Source organism: Lipophrys pholis, assembly GCF_963383615.2.
Source record: "Lipophrys pholis genome assembly, chromosome: 13".
NCBI classification, from domain to species: domain Eukaryota; kingdom Metazoa; phylum Chordata; class Actinopteri; order Blenniiformes; family Blenniidae; genus Lipophrys; species Lipophrys pholis.
The window spans coordinates 14,624,941-14,647,361 of NC_137632.1; the positions used below are offsets into that span (position 1 = coordinate 14,624,941).

Consider the following 22,421-nt stretch of genomic DNA (forward strand, 5'->3'; position numbering starts at 1 on the left):
GGGCAGTGCGGAGCGTCTATGCACAGCTGTGGCGTATCGTCTGGTGAGTATGAATTAGGGTTCAGGCTGTTATCGATTGTCGCTTACACTAAGTCATCGTGACTTAAGATGGAGCTGTTTAATGCTATCTGCATCAAACTATCATGCCGGTGTTCGTGCATCAAAAGCGTGAGTATAAAAGAAACAGAAATCAAATGTAGGTCAAACATCATCCATCTGACATGGCCTTGTGCTCTTCCTCACCTCCATTGTGATGTCATTAGTATTTTATGAACCCTGAGTGGAAAGCTAGAAATATGAATACAAACAACTTCAAAAACAATATAAACATAACAAATAAAATGAAATAAATAAATAAATCTGGCCATATCTGGCCCCCAGGCCTGGAGTTGTACATCCCTTATGTAGAGGAATTGGATCCCCTGGTTTGGCCCTTCGACCATGTGTTTGACACGCCAATAAACCCTAAAATACTAGTATATTTTTAAAAATTGTTTTTAAGTCAAATTAATCCAAACCACTGCTTGCAAGAAATTCTTAAATATTTGAGTGCTAATCATGCAATTTTGTATATTTAGTTGTAATAGAATAGAATAGAATAGAACAGAACAGAACAGAGGGGGACATTCTAGTTACCAACTGAGTTACTTTACCAACCTAAGATTTGATTGCCACAGGAAGAAGGATGTTTTTTGTCACATATTTAGTGCACCTTGGTGGGATAAGTCTTCTGCTGTTGACCAGGACATCATGGAGGGGGACGTTGCTCAGGACGGACCTCGGTTTGACCATACCATCCCCTGTGAGGCTAATTATACAGAGTCCACCCCCACCTCCACCACACCGCTGGTCTTTCTAGTTATATGTTAAGTGTGCCTTCATGTCACTTAAATAAAATATGTGTTTTCAAAAGAACTGCAGAGAACAGGGGAAATAAATATTTGTTTAACAGCGCTTTATCCAAGCACTGCGCTGACGCTGAATTGCAGGATATGGATTTTCTTCAGCAAGCATCCCAGTTTAACACTAGGGTGCCAATAATCAGGTCTCAAAGCACCCAACCCCCAGAAAGCCATCTGCACTAGTGAGCATCCTGCAGGGTTACAGGCTGACTCGCCTTTGCATATGTGAATGTACAAGCACAGAAAACAGACACCAGTCACTCATTGCTATTTCCTCAACAGCAGGAAAACATTATATACCTTTTGTTTGTTTTCTGCTTTTTTCAACAACAACAAAAAAATACAGATTTAATTATTCACATATAATTGATTTGTAACAGCACGGCTTTATTTGATTTGTGTAATTCTTTACTTTGCATCCAGTAGATTCACAACGTGTAATGTGGAGTACGATTAGTGTCCCCTCTTGTATGAAAATACAATAGAATTACTTCACTTTGTCATAACTTCACCAAATATTTAAAACATCTGATGTTTTTGAATGAACCCAACAACCTTTTTGCATTTTAGTCAATGAAAGCTGTTTGCAATGCAGATATTTCAAAGTGCTGGAGTATAAAACAGCTAGCTACAACAATTTCTGAGTTTCCAAGAACTTAAATATATAAAATAAGGTTGATATCAACAATAAAATACAACAGCATGAAAAAAAGTCAACTAGAAAATGACAAGGGATTTCTTCTTTTTTTTTTCCATGACAACCCAAAACTGTGAAGACAAAACAAGTAGTCAAAGATCAGAAACACCAGTTCCAATGGGATTTTCACAACATGGAGAAAATAAATACACAAATATGAATTCTGTATCTTCACTGTGGCTTTATCACATTTACTCTCTGGCTTTTAATTGTAGTTGAGGACTACCCTGTTGAGTATGGGGTGATGAAAAGAGAACTGTACTGAGTTTCTGCATGTTGTTAACATCCTTTGTGAACTCAGACTTCTCAAGGCAGAGTGCACTAGTGATGGAAGGCTCATTACATTTATGCTCAATGCAAAAAAACACAAGTGCACACATGTTAAAGAAATGCCTCGTCTGAACTCTTATGTGTTTAACCCTGTTTGGACTTAACTTAAAGAAATGGTACAAGTACCAAATCCCATGAATTAAAATATCAGCAGCAAGTCTAATCCACAAAACTGTAGAACTTCTCTACGTTTCTGTATTAATCTGTGTTGTCAAAACCAGATATTTCTAAGAGCGATAAGCTTTCATTGTAGTTTATTCTGTGTCAAAGTCACACACTTGTTCTGAAAATACTCCATATGAATATCCTCTGTAATTATCCACACAAAAATTTTTCCCAAACTAATCAGCTATCCCCTCCTGTCCAAATTAGAATTGCTTAATTCTACAGTTCCCTCCTGTTTCGAGGAATAATAACAAATCTCTAATAACACTGAAATACAGTATATTTTTTAAACTCATTTTGTAGGTTTGGGGCTTCAGGACATACTGATGTTCATCCATGAATATTTGATTTTTGGGATTGACATTGCTGCTTTTGACCCTTTTCATTGATTTGACAGGAATATGAAAACCTTCAAATAATACTTGCCTTTTTCTTTAAAAACAAATCCAGTTTTTTGGGAGTAATCTGACGACTTCATACAAAAGACAGTGTTGCCTTCACAAATACTCGGGTACAGCTATATACAGGTGAAGTGAAACGTTCGTGTGCGTATAAATGTCCAACCAGCCTGGTTATTTAAAAGGTCTTGAAGTAGCAGTGCTGTTCAGTAAATGTTGGTGGCTGTGTATAGTTATAGACATTACTCAAACAGAAAAAACTATAAGAAAACTATACAACTTCAATGCTTAAAGGTTTGATGATGATTGTGTAGGTGGTCACAGTTCAGCACCAACAGACAGTTCAGGTAGTATTTAAAAGTTGTAATTTACAGGAAGATCAAGTGAGGCAGCTTTCACCAACTTAAAGGAAAAATAAAATCCTACGAAAGGATCTTGGTATGCGTTTCATCTGCAGTCTTCAGCAAAATCTCAGAACCTTCATAAGTCCATGTTTACTCAACTTACTCAAGTTAACTTTGAAATAAGAATGTTTTGGCCAAACTACTGTTCACAAGGTTAGAAACTGACAATGTAATTACTTGTAAACGGATTTGAAATCTCTGGCGCATGTCCTGAAAAACTGTTTGAATAATTAAAAGCCATTCAAGTCCATCAGCAGTGTGCATTTTGGACATCAGCGTTTCCTCCGTCACACCGAGGACGTCTGGGCAAATTCACTGGGCGCCTTGCTCTGCAGCGTGCCGCAGACAGTGTCCGAGTCCAGCAGTTCCACGATGCTGTACGGTGAACAATCCTCCAGACCCAATTTCCCGCACGCCCAGCCACAGAAACCTTTCTCCAGATCGCGCACTGCCTGCCACCACTCGCTGAACGCCCAGGATACCTGCACCACGGCGGAGTACAGAGCCAGCGACAGCGCCATGGGCATGATGAGCATAGGGTAGAAGATGATAAGAAAGGGGCAGATGGTGATCTTGTGCCAGAATGTCCGCTCCTCGTTGTACACCAGGAAGACGTTGTACCAGGTGAGCGTACCGTAGTAGAAGGAGGTGATGAATGAGAGGAGGAAAACCACGGGGGCGCACGAGATGCTCCACAGCACAACATGGGGTCCCTGACACGCACCAAAGCCGCAGCTACGCTTAGAGCCTTCCCCCCCTTCACACTCCGCATCCAGACGCTCCTTTGACTTGGCCAGTTCCCTGAGTTCCCTCTCAGTCAAAGTGACGTGGATGTCCACCACCTGACCCTTCTTCTTCCCCCGGGTGATGGTGCCCGTCAGGGTGACATAACGGCTGTCTGGGGGAAGGCTCCAGCTTCCTCCTGGTAAGAGACAATATGGCATAAGACGTTAGGAACATTAATGTATGAATGCATGCATTTAAAGGTTAAGCTCATGTCTCTAAACCGCAATAGAAATCTGTGGAGTCTGTGATGTCATCTGTTGTACAGTTTGTGTGTCTGTAGTGTAACGTGGTAGACGAGTGGCACCTCGGTTGGTTTGTAGTAAGAGCAACTAAAAATGGCAGAAATATTCTTGTATCTGAAGTTCTCCTGTTTAGATTTCATGTGTCCCCCCCACTATATTTTCACTATATAAATGCATGTGTGGCGCAGCTTTCAATCTGCTCTGCAAAGGAGAGCATTCACTTTTAAAAGGGACAAGTAATTATTTTCAAAAAGGTTTCAAGAGATGCTGTTTCATCCATCCACAATATAGTTCAAGAAAGCACATGCAGCATGATGTCAAGTGTGTAGGCAGCACGATTTAAAAAAATAAAAAATAAAAAATGCTTTGAAAAAGACACCTACACATTAAAGAGAAGGATGAGTTTTAAACTGTAAAGATGATCACAGTTTTTATATTGCAATCAAGTAGGATCGGGAGGGTCTATAACCAACACTAATGATTAAATTCAGTGGAACTAGTATGTTTACATCAATTAGATTTATAAATCTAAATTCAGAGATAGAATAGTCCTGAAAGAAGGATCACACAAAGTCAAACTTCCTGTCCTCCTGTGTTACTACCCGGCATGTGCCTTCATGTTAACAGAACATGTCAGTCCTCTTACCTTCACCTGTGGGTGTGCAGAGAAACTTAGCACCCTCTTCAGCGCTCCTCTCTGCTCCCTCTTCTCCGCCTTGGTCCTCTCCGGGCGCCCTCTCCAATTCAGAACGGTAGACAATTATAGACTCGGGTCGTGGTTCTTTCTTCTTTCTTCTTTTCCTCCTTATTGAGGGACCCCCTTCTCCGTCGTCTGGAGGATTCCCTGATGTGTCAGATCTTAAGGAGATCATCTGGGGGCTGCCCTCTCCTTCGGTTTGAGGCTCCTCTACCTGCGCCATACTCTCATTCAACCACACAGACTCTGACTCCGGAACTACTTTTTGATGAGTGACAATGTATAAAGATTAATAGTGAAATCCCAAACACCATAAATGATTACCACCCATTGCTTTAAGCTTTGGATCAAGGTGGCAGGAGTGGCTGACTGCAAAATAATAATAATTAAAAAAAAAAAAAACATCCACACATGCACACAAACAGAAAGAGCATCATTATAAAAAAAAAGCATGTTTGTTTTCTTTTTCTCCCCCAAGTCTCCATATAATCCTGTGTATGATCATGGCCCAGATTATGCACAGCACACAACAGATCATGTCTCTCTCTATGTGTTGGTGTTTAATCAGCATATATCACATCGTTTTTGGATGTGATGGTGCCTGGATGGGGAAAAAAAAAAGGTAGATCCCAAAAGGACATAATAGATTTGTTGAAAGAGGAGGAGGAGGGGGCTTTTTGCATGACAGCGCAGCAGAACAACATCCCACCTCCTTATATTACACAATCAAAGGAAAACTGCACAAGTCACTGATGGAATTAAGTGTTTTTCTCCTAAATGGAGTGCATAGATTGACAAAAATACCGGCTGAAATCGACAATGCAACCATTGATACAGCTGATCCCCTCCCATTTAAATCCCACCCATGTCCGCTCTTTTGTCTGCAGACGCAGCCGGTGAATGTGCGCTGCTGCCGGGACATTTCTCCAAAGATCCATTCTCACCTCCAACAGACGGGACGACCACCGGGCACACGGGCTGGATCGAAGGGAGAAAAAAAAACAACCCAGTTAAATAGTCGGAAACTGTGCAGGATCCCACACATCTGAGTGTTTGGCCGATACAGATGCGCTACGCAAAATGATTTCCAGAATAGCAGTGATCCCGCCCCCCAAGATCTGTCACGCCAATCCAGGACCCCACACTGCTGTCATGTGAACAGAACTCAGGAAACTAACAGTGTAGGGGTTTCTCCCATAGACATTATACGTATTATGTCTATGGTTTCTCCAGCTTTAAAGACTATCTATCAAAATACACACAAAGAAAAAATATTTCAGTACGAGTAGCAATATAAAACAAACCAAAAAAAACCTTCCAAATCAATCCCAGAGGAAAATTATTTTACAGTGTTGCGGAGAACAGAATAGAAGAAATATTCAACTTGAAAAAATTTAAGAAAATAAGTCAACAAAAAATTCATTAATAGAATATGAATATGTGTACTTTTTTTTTTTTAAATACCACGTTGGTCCACTGTGGTTGTTTTTAAAGCGTTTCTTTGAAATAAAGTTGATATGGTAAATGTACGTAATTTAAAAAAAAAAAAAAAAAAAAAAGGTCAATGTTTAAACACATAAACGAAAATGAATAAATAACTCTGTTTTATGTGTCTTGTTTAGAGCAAACATAACAAAACTTTTCAATCAACCATGGTGGGATTTTTTAAAAATGGAATAAGTAAATAAATAAACAAATCAATCAATCAATCAATCAATAAATGCAACGAAAATGAAATGTGAAGAAAAAAAGAATATTACAAAACCTTTTTGTAATATTCTCCAATTTGAAAGGGCTGAATCTGAATAATGCAAATCCTTATTATATTTGTTTGAGTGTTGCTCCTTGGTGCACGAGCTGTCTCAGGCCTAACGTTTTACAAACTGACAAACGGATCAGCTGATATTTGATAAAAAATGGGTGAACAGTTTTCATTTGATGACATAAACCGCCTTCTTTTTCATCTTGGTGAGTTAACTCAACACATTTATTGTGGGGCGGTGAAACTTTTCTTATTCACTTGGTTTTCTTGGTTTTTGTTTTAATTTAGCTTGTTAGCTGTTCGGCTAAAGCTAAGGACAGGCTAAGTGGCTAGCATTAGCCTCAACCCTTCGAACTTTTGCATGTTCTGTACAAAATTAGACAATAATGTAATTAATTCTCATTTATAAAAGTATAAAGTGATAAATAATGTGACTGTATTGCAGAGATTTCAGATTTTGTGCTCACCTTTACATCCCATTGTTTCAATCAAATACATGTATTCATTGATTTGTTTTATTTTTTTGAAATACAGCAAAGTAAAAGAAAAATATGGCTAAAATGAATGAAGATGAAAACTTAACAAGATAGAAAAGGAATAGGAAGAGGCACATCATTTTAATAAATTCTACTTCCAGTCAAACTGCTTGCATCTAAAAAAATCAACAACCACCAAAAAAAGTAAAGAAAGCAACCAATCAGTAACTAAAAAGGCAAATAAACAGAATATAAAAAAATAAAACCAACTTGTGCATATTCCACCCTTCCTCCTTTAGTTTTAGTTCCTTTAGTTTTATTTTGCTCAACATTCATTCCACCATTCAACGATCATCAAACAGATGCCAGTAACATTAGAAAGTCCTAAACCACCAAGGAAAAACATCTACTTCAGTATCTATCATACAGTGCTGGAAATAATGTTGAACAAGGGTTTTAACAAGAAAGAAATGACCTAAAAACCAGCTCATTTGTCGGCTTGAAGAACAGAAATGATGTGTAGTCTCATGGGCGCTTTTAGATTTAGGGTTAGGTCAGGTAATTCTATTTGAAAGCTGTGACTTTCTGACTTTGACTTGAGTAAAAAGTATGTTTGATAGATAGGAATCTACTTTATCAAGAATCAAAACGTCATGAACGTTGAGAATGTATGTATTTTGCCATCTCTGGTGATCAGTTTATTTATTATCTGTTATTTTGTCTTCGCACGGTGCTGCATTATATGCTTTTAGACAGATTGTTTATATTATTGATGTTTTTGTTTTTTGTATAAATTGTTCATAAACTTGGATAATATTCACAGGTCTTGACACTCAGGAGCTTTTGCAAAAGAAGGATGAACTTAAGCAACAACTCGAAGGTATGTCTGAAAATGATCCTGAAAGTATGCCACTGTAAGAAAAAAAAAAGCTGATCTTGAAAAAAGATATAGTTTATAGGCAGCAATGAAAATAACTTATTTTTACCTAAATGACACGTCAATGTCAATGAAACATATACAGTCTGTGTGAGAAGCTTATAGAGCTATAGAGAGACTGTCTTGAGTTTTTATGTCACAGTACTTGTGTCAAGCCTGAAGTCTCAACTAACACGTTGTGTCTACAGTGTGCCGAGCCCTTGTTGCTGAGAAGAAGTTGTGCATTGAAACAACAAAAAAAGATATCCAGCAGCTGAACGAGGACATCAATGTGAAGCAGAAGACATACAATCATACTAAGATAAATGTAGAACGGTAGGACTTTTCAAAAAAGGGTGACTTGGTGATAAATACCATTCTATGACAGATTAAAGTGACGTGAACATTAAGAAGGATCGATTATGAACTGTGCTATGACATTTATACTGGTTCTTGTTCTTTGAGGCTGAGGGCGGCGAACGGCCTGCTTCTGCAGTATGAGCAGAGGCTGAAAGTAGAACTGGAGAGTAGAAAGGCCAGCTTCAGCAAGGACAAGTGAGTTCAGTTGGGAGTGGTTTGTCCGTTTTGTCGTCACACACCAAGCCTAATTGTTGTTTCTTTGCAATGAAACAAGGGAAGTCTACGACGAGAGAATTGCAAGCTATAGAGCGAAATTTCAGTCCCATAAAGAATATTATCTTCAAAATCCTCTCGCTCAAAAGCTCCTCGTGGTGCAAGCTGAGATAGAGGAGATTGAGCATAGGCTCAAGATTTGCGATGATCAAATAACAATGAAGCAGACGGAGCTGAACCATCTCACTGGTAATAAACTTTTTATATATATATATATATATATTTATTTTTTATGGGCAGGCCTGCAATATCTACAGCTTTTCATACAGTTACTTTAATGTCTGCCTGAACAGCTCCAGAAGTTGCTTGTTGCTCCACTGAGAATCTACCTGACAGGTACTTTGCTCAGACTCTTTCGGATAACAAAGAATAATCCCACTTTGATTCCAGCCAAATTCAGTTTTTCAGAGTCCGTCTTTCTTTCCAGTGTTTTCGTTCAGCAGCCCACAACAGAACAAGAGAGGCAATTAGACGGACAGGAAAAGATGGACTCTGATGCGTCCATTGACCTCACCTCGCTTCAACTCCACCAGACAAGGGTACGCAGATGCACCGATCTGCCGTCTTAGCACATCAAAAGAAGAAATCTACTAGAAATTCCATCAATCGCTCCTGTCCTGGTATAAATTTCCTCTTTGATCAGGAAAATTCTGAAGAGATTTGCGGTGAAAATCCTGTTCAGGATGTAGAGGCCTGCGGCGCTTCCTCACAGAAACCTGGCAAGGAGCTGTGGTCCAGCCCACAGTCGCACGGTGAGTAGAGTCCGGATCGATACGACAGTATGTGGAATCTTTCCTCTTAATGTACCAGTTGTAATGCTGTCGGTGTTTTTGGCATATTAAACTGTCTGTGAAATAATCTTTTCTCCAGAGCAAAGTCAGTCTGGTGACAGGAGCTTTGAAGACCAAGATCAGATCACTTCACAACTGGATGACAATTTGGTATCAACAGTTTTGTCACATTTGAACCGTTAAGTGTATCTGTGTTGGCGGCATCCACAGCTGTTTAAATTACAAGGGTTCAAATATCTTTAATTCAAGACCTTTGCGATCAAGATATTAAATACCTTGTACTTGTACTCCATAACAGTGGAACTAATAATTATTCACAATGTCTTATTTACCTTTATAATATTGAATTGGATCCGTTGTATTAGGTTCAATAGTCAACGTGTGTGTGTGTGTGTGTGTGTGTGTGTGTGTGTGTGTGTGTGTGTGTGTGTGTGTGTGTGTGTGTGTGTGTGTGTGTGTGTGTGTGTGTGTGTGTGTGTGTGTGTGTGTGTGTGTGTGTGTGTGTGTGTGTGTGTGTGTGTGTGTGTGTGTGTAGGAGCAGCAGTCCACTGTATCTAATGAGCAGGAGGCTGGAGAGACGGAAAGAAGAGCCGCCGATGAAGAGCAGAGCGAGGGACCTGCCGTTTTCCCTTCAACACCATCTCGAGAGAATGTTCATTCTTTTTTGGCAATGATGACCCCCGTGTCATCAAGCTCAACATCCCCATTGAAGTAAGGTCGTCTCTGGAGTGAACACTTTGAAACTTGAGGTCATAACTTCTAAGAGCAATTCTTTATTCCCTTCAGCCTCAGCAGCTCCCCAGGTCAGGAGGCTTCTGAGACCAAATCCCCGTATTTCTTGTTCTCGACAAACTCCGGTCCCAGCACTCCAGGCTTCGCTGGATTTGGATTTGAACCAGATTCATCACAGGAGGAGGCGAGGACGGAGTGAAGAAATTGGATTTTTTACCAAAAAACTGTTTTGTAACTCTGGACTAACATAGTTTTGTTTTGCAGGAATCACCTTTTGCTTTCACCGGCTCCCTTTTCAACGAGAAGGTAAAGTCCAAATTCTTCTTTTCTCCTGGTCTCATAATTGGGACAGAATTATACAATTCTGTTTTCTTATAGCAGAAAACCCCAGAATCAAAGTCTCCAGGAGGTAAGTAAAACAAAAAACCCACGATGTTACTGTGATGTGTGTGTGTGTGTGTGTTCTGCTTTGTAAGACATGTTTTGGTTTTTGAAGGTCCTGAATTCCTGTTTGGCCGACCAGAGCAGAGTGAGGACTTCCAGTTCGCCTTCTCTGAAGCCCCTCAGTCAGCTACCAAAGGAGAGAGCGCGCAGGAGTTTCCATTTTCGTTCAACTTCTGAAAGCTCCACAAAAACAAACAAAAAAAATCTAAAATATTGAATTTGACCTGTTGGGTAGTTTCTTTTTCAGGATTCTTCTTGTTCAGTTACTGAGTCACATGACCGTGTCACTTCTTCATGTTCAAATAATTGTTTGCCCTTTGAGTTGAAGCTTATTTTATTGGAGACGGGGAGGTCGCATCAGCATCACAACAACGATACCCAACACAAGTTCCTTTTTCTGTTAAGCTACATTAGTTATAAGACAAGTTTGACAGTTAAAATGAAATGCACATCGATGCTTTTTGTTTCAGTGTTAGTAGACAGAGTTTCAGTGTTTCAGTCAAACACAGTATATAAAAGGAATTAAATGAACGCTGGTCCGTTGAGTTACAATCACATTCTGACTTTAAGACTTTTATAGATTTATACAAGAATATTTCACACCAACATGCTTTTTTTTTTTTTTTTTTAAATGAATTGAACTTGTATTTAGTTGCTTATCATAAATTCATAGTATATATATTTAAAATGTGATTTTAATACATTGATATTGAAGCATTAGAGTCTACCCAGCACCAAACTTTGTAATGAATGATACATTCAATAAATTAATACTTGAAATAAACTTTTTTTTTTAATGTGAATTTAATATACTCTCGCTACAATGACCTGTTTTAAAGTACGTAGCGTTTTCTCTGAAACAATGGATGGAACGATAAGGGTTAAAAAATGTGGCGCATGCCGTTTGCTGGAAGAACCCTAGAATCCTGAGTCGATGCTGATGGAGCGTCGGGTTACGTGCTCCATCTCTCCTGGAACGTATTCGCAGAAGCTGGTCTGGTACTTGGCCAACATTTTGAGCATGGGTCGGAGATTAGCCCACCACTGGACTTTGGGCATCCGGTGCCTGTAAAACATGGAAGACTTAATGCTGAAGACAACACTGGAGTCCGGCTGTTTGAAAGAAAGTGTGTTTGTGGAGCGCTCACTCAAAATCTGTCGCATCCTTCAATTCAGAGACCGGGGTGAAAGAGATGACCTTCCTCTTGAGTCCGAGCACACACGCCGTGTCTGCCGAGTTGGCAAACACACGGCCTGTTGGGGGGGGGGGGGGGGGGGGGATAAAGAATGTCGTCAGTGCAGCTCAGTCAAATTGGACTTTCGTACAAACTTCAGCTGGGTTCAGGAGCTCGACCTTGCCGGTAGCTCTCGGTCAGTTTCTCTGAAAGCCACTGGATCGCCCTCACGCCCATCTTGGTGCCAAAGTTCCTATCAAAGGGAGAAGGTGCCCCTCCCTCCAGCACAAACACACAGTGTAAGTACGCTACGTCGCCTCAAATCGCTCTTCCTGAAGGTCTCGGTGTTTTCTCTGCAGTGTTCTGTACCTGCTGAAGGTGTCCCAACACGTTGACTCTGCAGTCGAAGATCCCTTTGCCCTCTGCTGAATACAGTCTGTGGATGAAATCCGTTGTGTAGTTCTCATGGCATTTTTCATTCCTGGCAACAAAACAAAAAAACATCCTACATAACTGCAACATCTTTCAAACAGCAAACCAACTCAAACGTCTGTAAAATATAAGAATCGAGTTCAATCGGGCTTCTGATCAGTGAAATGTTTGCATGCTCAAGCTTTTTCACTTGAAAATGAACAATGTTCTTTATGTTGTGAAACACGTTCATTATCTAATGACTGCGAGGCTGTCTAATCATTTACTGAGCTGGCAGCCACACGACAGATGAAAAGCAGATGATAAGATGTCCAGAAGCGTTCACCGGCTCATTCAGACGGTGTTTCTGAAGAGTTTCTGTGCAGCTGAATGGCTGTTATGTACCTCAGCACCAGACCTCGCTGGATGTCCTTCTTCATCTTTTCAGCCAAATGCTCCACATTGGTCTGTCAAGAGGACACATCATTTAAAGGCGAAGATTTACGGGGGGGGGGGGGGGGGGGGGGGGTACGATAGGATTCTATCTTCCACTCTTACCTTGAGGTCATGAATGTTAAAGGGGTCTTCAAAGATGTAAGCTGCGTCGGCACCCACAGCAATACCGGTGGAGGTTGCCAGATAGCCGCAGAAGCCGCCCATAGTCTCCACCACAAACACTCGTCTCTTGGTCCCTGAGGCCGACTGCTTTATCTTGTCACAGCCCTGAATTCAAAAGGGAATCAGCACAGATGCTTTAGTTAATTACATTTGGGAGAAAAAGACTCAAACAGGCTCCTAATCAACCTCCAACTTCAGAAGCTGTTCATACTGGGTACTACTAAAAAAACTAAGGGTTCACTACTGATCCTTCAAAGCTTTACGATGAAAATGTCTGTAAGGGCTGTGTCACTTCTTGATTAGTCTGGTAATACATTTTGCAAGTTAAGAGAATTACAAGAGGCGTCAAAACACTGAGGCATTTTCTTCATACTAACACATTTTGGATTAACTGCCCTAAACACTAAACAAGAAGGTGCCTCCACTAGTATCAATGTACCTAATGAGACACATCACCTACAACATCTGCTATAGGTTCGACTTACTAATCAGCCTGCTTGCAAACACATCATACACACACACATAAGCTGCACTTATTTTTAATTCTTCAATGTGGTGTGATGCATGGGCTCACAATTTACACCTGCATTTGCAGTGATCGATTCCTACCGGACAGTTGTGATGACTTTCATCAGAGTGGACATGGATCAACAAGCTGAACTGCAGCTCACATCTGGTACTTGTTAAATAATTTTCACATATCAAAGAGACTGCACTTCAAAATCCATTCTTTTTGTTGTCACCCATCCATTAAAACAATCATATGCTGAACACTTTGAGTTATTACTGATGTAAACACTGGGATGGACTGGTGAACTGCTTTTAGCTAAACGGCCGCTCGACCTTCTCGATAGATGTGTGGAAAAAAGTTTAAAGTTGAGCTCATATTAGCAGTAATGGCTGTCGATTCAACCTTTGTTAACCTCTAACCTAAAACATCAACGATTCTCTGTTAAGCCGCCATCTGCTCAGCGCTACCTCCATAGCAGAGTTGACGGCAGTGTCCGCTCCGACAGAGAAGTCCGTTCCCGGCACGTTGTTGCTGATGGTAGCAGGGATAACACACATGGGGATGCAGAGCTCATCGTATTGATGGCGGGCTTCAAACAGCTGCAGCACGCCGGCATAACCCTTGGAACACGGCACAGAGGAACATTACAACGCTGACGATGCAAGTGTGCACACAACGAATTCACTTTCAGAACGTGTGCTATGAAACCCGACCTCGAAGCCTCCGACGACCAGCAGAGCTGAGATGTTTAATTTGGTGATGGTTTCTACAATCTTCTCCAGGTTTTTGTTGGGAAGGGTTCTGAAAGGAGACGACAGACATCAAATGAGCACAGCCCCACTTTCCTACACTCTTTTTCTATCTAAGTGTGACTTGTGCTGCATTTCCATTAGTGTTTCAGGGCTCTGTCCACTGACAGCTGCAGACTAGAGGCCGTGGCATGCTTTTTGCAGATGATCAGCTAAGATCGACAGACATCACAAAATAATAGGTCAGTAATAATAGGAAAGTTTTGCATGATTCACACCCTGTTTACATGAAACTGTTGCAGTGCTTCTTTCATGGAGTTCAACCTGGAGTGATTAGATGATGACGTGAGCTCCCAGCAGTATAAAATATAGCCTGATAACATGGAATCACAAGTGTCGTCAACTTATCAACAAAGGTTTTTACAATTTTATACTCCACAAACCTTTACTAAATCAGGCCCAATAGTAACTGAAGAATGATCTGATGAGCCGGCTGAAAGTCAAGGGTGCTCTGACCTCACGGTTTGACCCATTTACGTGAATGAAATATTTCATCAACTCCTACATCAAGTACCTTCAATGAATACCTGATCAGTCTTCACAGGAGTCTGCACAAGGTCAACTACAACCTGATTATTTGGTCGACCTCCAAGCAGAAATTCTTGTCGAATTAGTTGTTTTTTTTGCCAGAGGGTTATACTCCTTCCTAATAATGAAGTTCAACAGGCTCTTCCACTCACCGTTTGGTCCCCAGCAGCGAGCCTCCTTGACCTGTCCATCCTGCCACCATGTGCCACTTCATCTCAAACACCTGCTGGCACACAGAAATTAGTTTCCTCTCATTTTCATAAATTTCACAGGGAGATTATTACAGTCACCTTCACGGTGAGAATACTGGGGCCCTTACGTCGCCATTGGCGAGTCCTAGAAATCCATCATGGACGGCGTAGACCTTGTGTCCATGCGTGAGTGCCAACCTCACAGCTGATCTCACTGCCGCGTTCATGCCCGCAGCTGGAGCGCCCACGTTCAGGACTGCCAGAGTGAAATTGCTCTGATGGAATATAAAGCAAAGGTGAGGAAAAAGTTCACATTCTCTGATCATTTCACAAATTGTTCAGGCTGTGTGAGACTTACCGCGGTGACGGCAGGTTTCTGGACGGCAAGAAGTTTATAGATGTTCCAGTTGCTCTCGAAACTCCTGGAGGAAGAAAATTAAATTAAATAGTTGCTTGTAGGATTAAATGAATTCATAAACATATGCTCTATTGGTTCCGACAAACTATTTGTGCACTCGGCACTCACCCTCCACGCAGCTTGATAGCCTCGTCAAACCTCTTCTCGTTCATGGCTTTCTGCACCAATTTCGTCTGCGGAGGAGAGTCAAATACAATCAGGGCTCAACTCCCCACCTCCTGCGTCATCTTGTCTGACAAAACGAAGAAGTGAGAGCGACTCACCAACTCTACGCACTCCATGAGAGGCAGCCGGACGGCGTGGTTACCCGAGAGGCCGATGACACAAGCCGGCGTGTCAGGCGAGGCCTCCATCAGCGCGACCACGGCCTCCACACCCACCTTACAGCTCTGCACACAGGCAACACGGAGAACCTCGGAGGAAATCGCCTCTGAACAAGTCCTGTCATGTGACTGATGACTTGTCTAATAAACATGCAACTCAAAACAAATGGTTTAACTGTGTAGAAGATCATTTTCCAAGATGAGTGTTTTTTTTTCTAAAATGTTATTTTTACTTGATTCAGACTTACAGTAATAGCCAACTTTTGTTACATTTTATTGTGTAAAGCACTTCTTAAAATAGATGAAATTATTTCAAAATTGTCAACTAAAAATATGGGGTTGAAACTGCTCGTTGCAGAATTTGGCATCAATCATTTACACTGAATTAAATAAACAAACTGCTCTTTGCAGTGTCTAATTGAAAAAGTTTAAAGAGAAAAAGTGACAAAAACAATAAATGATGATGCTCATCGTACCAGTATTCTGTCGAACGCCGAGGGAGTTCCTCCTCGCTGAACATGGCCGAGAACAGTCACTCTGGTGTCATAACCCAGTCGCTGCACCACCAGCTTCAAACAGACAACACATTTCAGCTTAATGATATAACAAATCATTCCTATAATCCACAAACCTACCACCAAATGTACCCTGGAGTCATGACACACTGAGGTAAAACATGGTGGATTTCAGGTTAAATGGTCTATAAACTTGCACACAATCTGTGTTTTGGGACTTATTCTACAAACTTGTCTTGGCTGTGGAGCATCTGTTAGATAAAGAAGAGTCGCCAACAAACTTACATCTTTAACGTAGGATGAGGAGATGGGTTCCCCATTCATGTCAATGGCTCCTTCTGCCATGATTATGATGTTGAGTCTTGATCCCTTTGTGCGGCTCTGCAGGTGAACAAGGTCAATACATTCCACAGTGTACCTCATTCGGCACTTATCTCTCCTAAAAACCTCTCCCTGTGAACATAAGTACAATCACTGACCACAGCTAAATGTACACCTTGCCAGTACCAGGTTGGATGCCCTCTTAGCTCAGATTAACAAAAGTTCTGTTCCATCTTGACACAATGCAATCACAAAGAAGCCCATTTAAAGACCCACCAAATCTCAGAGGTCCTACAAAGGGTCCCGTGTGATTGGCTGAAATGTATTTAAATGTGTTTAAGCTGCTGATGCAGTCCAGACATGTTATGTTATGTTCTCTCACCCCCTCGAGCCGAGCACACATACGGTCCTCCCAGCCCTCCTTTGGAGGAGCTTCTGGAATAAAGAGCCAGTCTGCGCCAGAAGCCAGAGCTGACACCAACGCCAGATACCTACAGGAAGTGAGGCAAAGGTGCACAGGGTCGTCACTCACGCAGAACCACGGAGAGGTGCTTAAATAAAGCAACAAAAACAAAAAAAACAACGATTCACCATGAATGTTACGTCATTGTGCGGCTAAACCTCTGTTATATCTGTCATGATAAAATGAACTGAAGACATTTTAGGAAGTTGAACGGCTCAAGTACCGACAGTTGTTAAAACATTTTGGCCGAAAATTCCCAAGTTACCTGAATGTAATCAATGTAATGAGTGATACAATAAATTGTACTAATTCCCATCCTTGATACACACCAGTGGCCTCCACGTTACCAAGCAAACCAATTTCCAGATATTAATTCAATGTTTCATAAGTTATTTTGATCATTTCAAGGACAGGGAACAATGTTATCCATTTGAAATACTCCAAATGACTGTTTCACTGAGTTTATTTCTAGGGCATTGATTTTTTTGGGTTCCTCACATTGATTAAGGTTGTTCATTCCTGATCCAAACAAACAACACAGACAAAAAAAAAAAACCCAAATACCACGGCGTTCTGAAGCCAATTCCAAGTAGCAAAATGAGTCAAAAATACTCACCCACAGTGTCGCCCCATGAGCTCCAGAACAAAAGTGCGCTGGTGGCTGTAGGAGGTGCAAAATGGTTAAAGTCAAACAAAACCCAAAATAAACTCCTGAAGAAACGCTGCGCACACAAACGGAGCACACGCTGACTTCTGGGGGAGCAAGTCTGGGCACGGCGGAGAGCATGTCTGATCGGCTTAAATGGCAGAGCGACTTCACAAATGACTTGGCAGAGATGGTCGCATTCCTCCAGCCTTAAATCAGATACTTTGCAGGTAATGTGAAATGATCTAATATCTAATCTTGAAACGACAACTGCAGCAGACCAAAGTCAAAAAGGAGTTCATTCATTTTTAAATTAAATTTTTTTTTTTTAAATCATCTGGCTCCAGTAAATCCCTCTCCTATAACTGTATCACCAATAATGCACTAAAGCTGTACGCAGTGTGTCCTGCTGAAGCTCATTGTGCTCATAGTTCTAATGAGTGAACGACAGAGTATCTGGTGTGTGAGTAAATGTTTTAATTCAGGCTTTGAAGAAGCCAGCAGCTGCTCCAGTGTCACTGTTCGGTGTCTGACCTCTGTGCGGTGGTCATGATCGCATCAATTATCTCCATGATGCGATGCAGCGCCGAGTCGGCTCCAATGGTCATGTCGGTGCCGCAGAAGTCGTTGTCGATGGAGCCCACGAGGCCGACGATGTTCAGGTGGGTGTGCTGCTTCGCCAGAGCGTCTGTGATCCGTCCTGAAGTGGCGCAGTACTGCTGCTTTAACAGTGTATTTAACAGTACATGCTGTACCTGTTGACCTTCTCGCTATGCATGAAAATGAATCTTGGACAATGGCCAAAGAAACATTAAGAAGCTTTTATTATTTTCCCTTCAACAACATGTGAATTATGTATTACTGCACTGTTTTGAGGTCCGGCGTGCGGCGTGCAAGGTTACCTTTCTGTACCAGTTCATCCAGCAGGCCGCTCCACTCACTGCGGAAGATGTTGGCGCCGGTGAGGCTGCCGTCTCCACCGCACACACACAGGTTGGTGATGCCTTTCTTCACCAGGTTGAAGGCGGCAGCGAGCCTGCCCTCACGGGTCGTGAAGGGCTTACAGCGGGCGCTACCGATCACGGTCCCACCCTGCAGCACCAATGATATTTTAACCAGTCAGAAACAGAGAAAGGACAATGGATGCTAATCTAAAAATATATATATCTATATATAAATATATAAGAATGTGTGCATTAATCAGCGGTCCAAACAAGATTTTCACTGAAATGAAGTTCACTCTTCTTGTTTGAGACGCACACAATTCATAGCCGAGCACTCACACGTAGATATTGTTTTGGATCATATCCACAAAAGGCTGAGAACGACACGGACTCAAACACTGTGTCCTTATTTTGAGTTTTTCCTTCTGGTTGAACGGTATTAAAGCAAGCAACCCATTCACTCTCAAAAACAAAAAAATAGCCTCAAGACGTTTGTTAAATAAATTCAAAGCAGCCAGTGCAAAAAAAAAGAACAGTGGAAAGCTTGTGACATTTCTCTTAACAATGTAGCTTCTAAAAGAACATGCAGCAACAGTCCTTACCAGACTATTACCAGTAAGAGAGGAGACGAGAGGATACAGATGAAAATAATAAAATTCTGACGTGAACAAAGAGAAATAGAAAGAGAAAGAAACATGACCAGGAAGAATAGAAAACAGTCTTAATAAGTATGTGACTAAACAACAGCAGGCTTTTAATATTCAGCTATAGATGCTGCACTGGCTGTTAAATGTTACTGCATTAAAGAACGTATCTGTCATACTGGACTGCAAAAGACTGAGCAGAGTAAATGGATAGAAATGCAGTAGAAATAAAATAGAGTTTCTGGATTATACTTGCTATATACTTCTATTGGTATCTAGGTGGTTTTAGAACTCTGACTGGTTGATCGTCTACCGTCGGTTTCAACACATAACATCCCATTTAGCAATTACTCTCCGATTTCCGCTGCTCCCGCCACAGTTACTACGTTAACCTACCAGCTGGATGATGTTGGTCACGCTGTGCCAGTGAGCCAGTTTGATGTTGTCGCCTCCATCCACCAAACCCTGATATCCCTGAAAATCAGTAAACAAAACCGGAGCACTGTGGGTCAGTCAAGCAACAATAAACAGCCCACATGATGTGAATGAACACACGAGGCCGCTCAGTGTAAACAAGAGGAAGAAGCCAGTTTACCTCGTAAATAAGGTAGACCTTGGCCCCCACGTAAATGCCCATCCGGGCCACAGCTCGGACAGCCGCGTTCATCCCTGGATGAAGAACAGGGGCACAAAGGACACTCACCATGTGATTACACCCACCGGATGTTACAACACACCTCTTTGCATGGAGGGACGAAATGGACAAAGGTGCTGTCTACACCCTGGAGACTGACAACAGGCAGGCGTTTGTCGTTTTCTGTCAATTTTCCCTGATTTTTGTGCTTCTGACCGGCCGTCCCCAGTTGTGAAGTAATAAGGCAATAAAGTGAATTACAAGCAGAGCGGTAGGACTTCATCTGATTGGCCAAATATGTTGACATGAAGAGTATGGATACACAGTACAAGTAAGCATAGAAGACATTGCAGTCAAACAATGCTGCTGACCCCTGCAGCTCTGTAGCGCCCCCTGTGAATCCCACCCCACACTAACAACCGAGGACAGAATGACTCTCATTGCATTACAATAATAAGCAGTTTAATAATATGACTGACACTTTGATTTTGTTTTTTTTCTCTTACAAATGAATGATTTGTGGTTTGATTTTGTATTAATCTCTGGTCTTTAATCATTTCCTATGAATTGGAATCTTAATCTGCACATAAACAACAGTGTTAAAAAGCAGCACACAGCAGTATGAAGACTCACAGCCGTCTTAGAGAGGACAAATACATTTCTTCCACTGACAATTAGATAAATATGCGTCTTCCACCTCGTGACCTTTGACCTGCACGAGCCTCCACAAGTGTGTAAACAACCCCCCCCCCCTTTTTTTGTTTTTGTTTTTTGTTTTCTCCAGGTTTCAGTTAATTCCAGATGCAGACAGCAGCTCATTACCACACCTTGTGCATCTCCCCCGCTCGTCAGCACGGCCATGGCCCGACCAGCCCCCGTCATCTTCAGCGTCTCCAGATCCATGGAGGCCATTCTTCTCGCCGACTCCATGTTGGGACACCTGAACCCGGGAAGACCCGGGAAGACCAGGGAGCCAAGGACTTCTGCAGCTGCACAGGTGGTGGTGAGGAGGAGGAGGAGGAGGAGGCGCCGAGCAGCGGGTACAACTCGTTCCAGATGTCGCTTCCTCGTTGGCAGCAGTTTTAACTTCACGCGACCGACGGGCGCTCGAGAGGTTACACCTCTCGGCCAGTTGACTCCGCCCCGCGCAGAGGGCCGGGCCATACAGCGGTGAGCGTTCACTTTGTCAACCCGCACGTCCCGGAGAGACGGAGCCCCGCCCACTCCACTTTAGCCTGAGACAAACTGCACGTACGACACGCACACACCCCTCCTCCTCCGTTTCATCATGTGGATGGTACACACATATAGATAGATAGATAGATAGATAGATAGATAGATAGATTTAGTGTCATTTTAAAAAGTACAACAAAATTGTAAATGTCATCCGATCATGTATAAAATCAACTGAAAGAATCCTAAAATCTACCAGAAGCACTGAGAATCCACTTACATGACTATAAAATAAAGTAAAATTACCATAAAATCTAGGAAAAGCACTATAAAATCCACTAAAGGTATTCTAAAAGCCATTAAAAGTATTTTACAGTCCACTAAAAGCACTCTAAAATCCATAAGCAGACATCCATCACACAGAGCCATTCAGTCGTTGTGTCATTGCGCCGATCCCTTACAAAACATATTGCACATCAGATGTCCTGTGTGGGGATTGCTGTTGGGTAGAAACTCTTTTTAAATCTGGCTGTTCTTGTTTTTAATGATCGTCTGCCTGGGTATTGTATTCCCCCAATGACTCCTGCCAATTTCAAGTAAGAGAATTGATAGCTTAAAAATAATACAACTAGTAATAATAATAATAATAATATTAATAATAATAAAAGAACGTGTGAAATGTCCATGCTTATGGATCCTAACAGCCGTTAGCAATTGTATCATGTAATGTGAAAAAAAATCTAAAAGTCCAGCATTCAACCAAATATTACCACAGACACTTGAGCTGCTGTTAACAGTATTGCTTTATGATATAAAAACATAAAGAGGCCAGTAGTGAGTAAGCGGGTCATAAAAACAGCTCTGCATGTCAGCTTTAAAATACATTTGACATAATATAGAAAAACTTGTTACAAGTACTCTCACTGATATTAGATACTCTCTGCGATAACGGAGAGAGAACAAGCAGAGTTCGACTGTGTTTGAGATGGTGTGAGAGAATTTCATCAATCCATCCTTGATGTACCTTTGTCCAAATTAGGATTATAGAGGTCTGAGCCTAATCCCAGCTGAGCATGGGTGGAGGGAGGGTGTGGAGGCCGCCAGGCCATCACAGGGGGAACACAGAGAGACAGTCATGCAATTTTTTTACGTTTTACTTGTGTTGAGCTGAATGGCGTCAAAAACAGCCGTTTCTACAATACTGGCTCCTCCATTACAGTATATGAGATGTGTTAAATAAAACAACTTTCAGTTACACACAAATAAACAATTCATTTCAAGATTGTATCTGTTAATGTCTAACAAAATGAAACATTGTCACTGGTTAAAAGTGAGTTATAGCACAGCTATTGTAGTGGATCACTTATCCGTTTTGACCGGCTTTTTGTATTTAATGTGTTTTGTTTTTACGTATTGTAGTTTTAGTTGTCATATCAAGTTTCTTTGCATGTATTCTACATTATATATATGTAAAGTGCTTTGGATTGAATTTTACATTTTTATTTTATTTGTAGAGTGATTAAAAGCATTGTGAATGTCTGTTGTGCAATGTTAGAGAAGTATTTTAATGACTAAAAGTTGAAGCCCTCAGTTGTATATGGACATTGCTGGTAACAGAGGAGACAGACAAGTGTTTAGGGTACAGTACATCAGCATTTATTCCATGCAGTTGTTTGCTCTGATTTTGTTCTCCCAGATACTCATTGCACTGTACACGGGGTA

The 22,421-nt window shown here is 41.4% G+C and overlaps 2 protein-coding genes across 3 annotated transcripts; both read right to left on the minus strand.

The window, feature by feature from the left end:
• Window positions 1-1,272: 1,272 nt before the first annotated feature.
• Window positions 1,273-5,741, minus strand: tmem169b (transmembrane protein 169b). The gene is made up of 3 exons (XM_080478375.1): window positions 5,566-5,741; window positions 4,571-4,990; window positions 1,273-3,818 (listed from the first exon to the last, which is right to left on the minus strand). Exons 2-3 carry the CDS (start codon window positions 4,842-4,844, stop codon window positions 3,184-3,186), a joined length of 909 nt encoding a protein of 302 aa, XP_080334501.1. The 5' UTR covers window positions 4,845-4,990; window positions 5,566-5,741; the 3' UTR covers window positions 1,273-3,183.
• Window positions 5,742-10,896: 5,155 nt separating this feature from the next.
• On the minus strand, window positions 10,897-20,669 carry LOC308118845 (ATP-dependent 6-phosphofructokinase, liver type-like). 2 transcript variants are annotated; one of them, XM_080478469.1, is made up of 22 exons: window positions 20,354-20,669; window positions 19,488-19,561; window positions 19,289-19,366; window positions 18,207-18,396; window positions 17,839-18,004; window positions 17,275-17,319; window positions 16,578-16,686; window positions 16,160-16,255; window positions 15,836-15,928; window positions 15,300-15,425; window positions 15,145-15,209; window positions 14,977-15,040; window positions 14,747-14,893; window positions 14,580-14,650; window positions 13,804-13,891; window positions 13,558-13,710; window positions 12,520-12,684; window positions 12,367-12,428; window positions 11,920-12,031; window positions 11,730-11,829; window positions 11,524-11,629; window positions 10,897-11,441 (listed from the first exon to the last, which is right to left on the minus strand). In XM_080478469.1, the coding sequence occupies exons 1-22, from the start codon at window positions 20,454-20,456 to the stop codon at window positions 11,294-11,296; spliced, it is 2,361 nt and encodes a 786-aa protein (XP_080334595.1). In that variant the 5' UTR covers window positions 20,457-20,669; the 3' UTR covers window positions 10,897-11,293. The 2 variants fall into 2 exon arrangements, with proteins under 2 accessions (XP_080334595.1, XP_080334596.1); XM_080478470.1 differs by having other exon boundaries at window positions 18,246-18,396; window positions 20,354-20,662.
• Window positions 20,670-22,421: the final 1,752 nt, after the last annotated feature.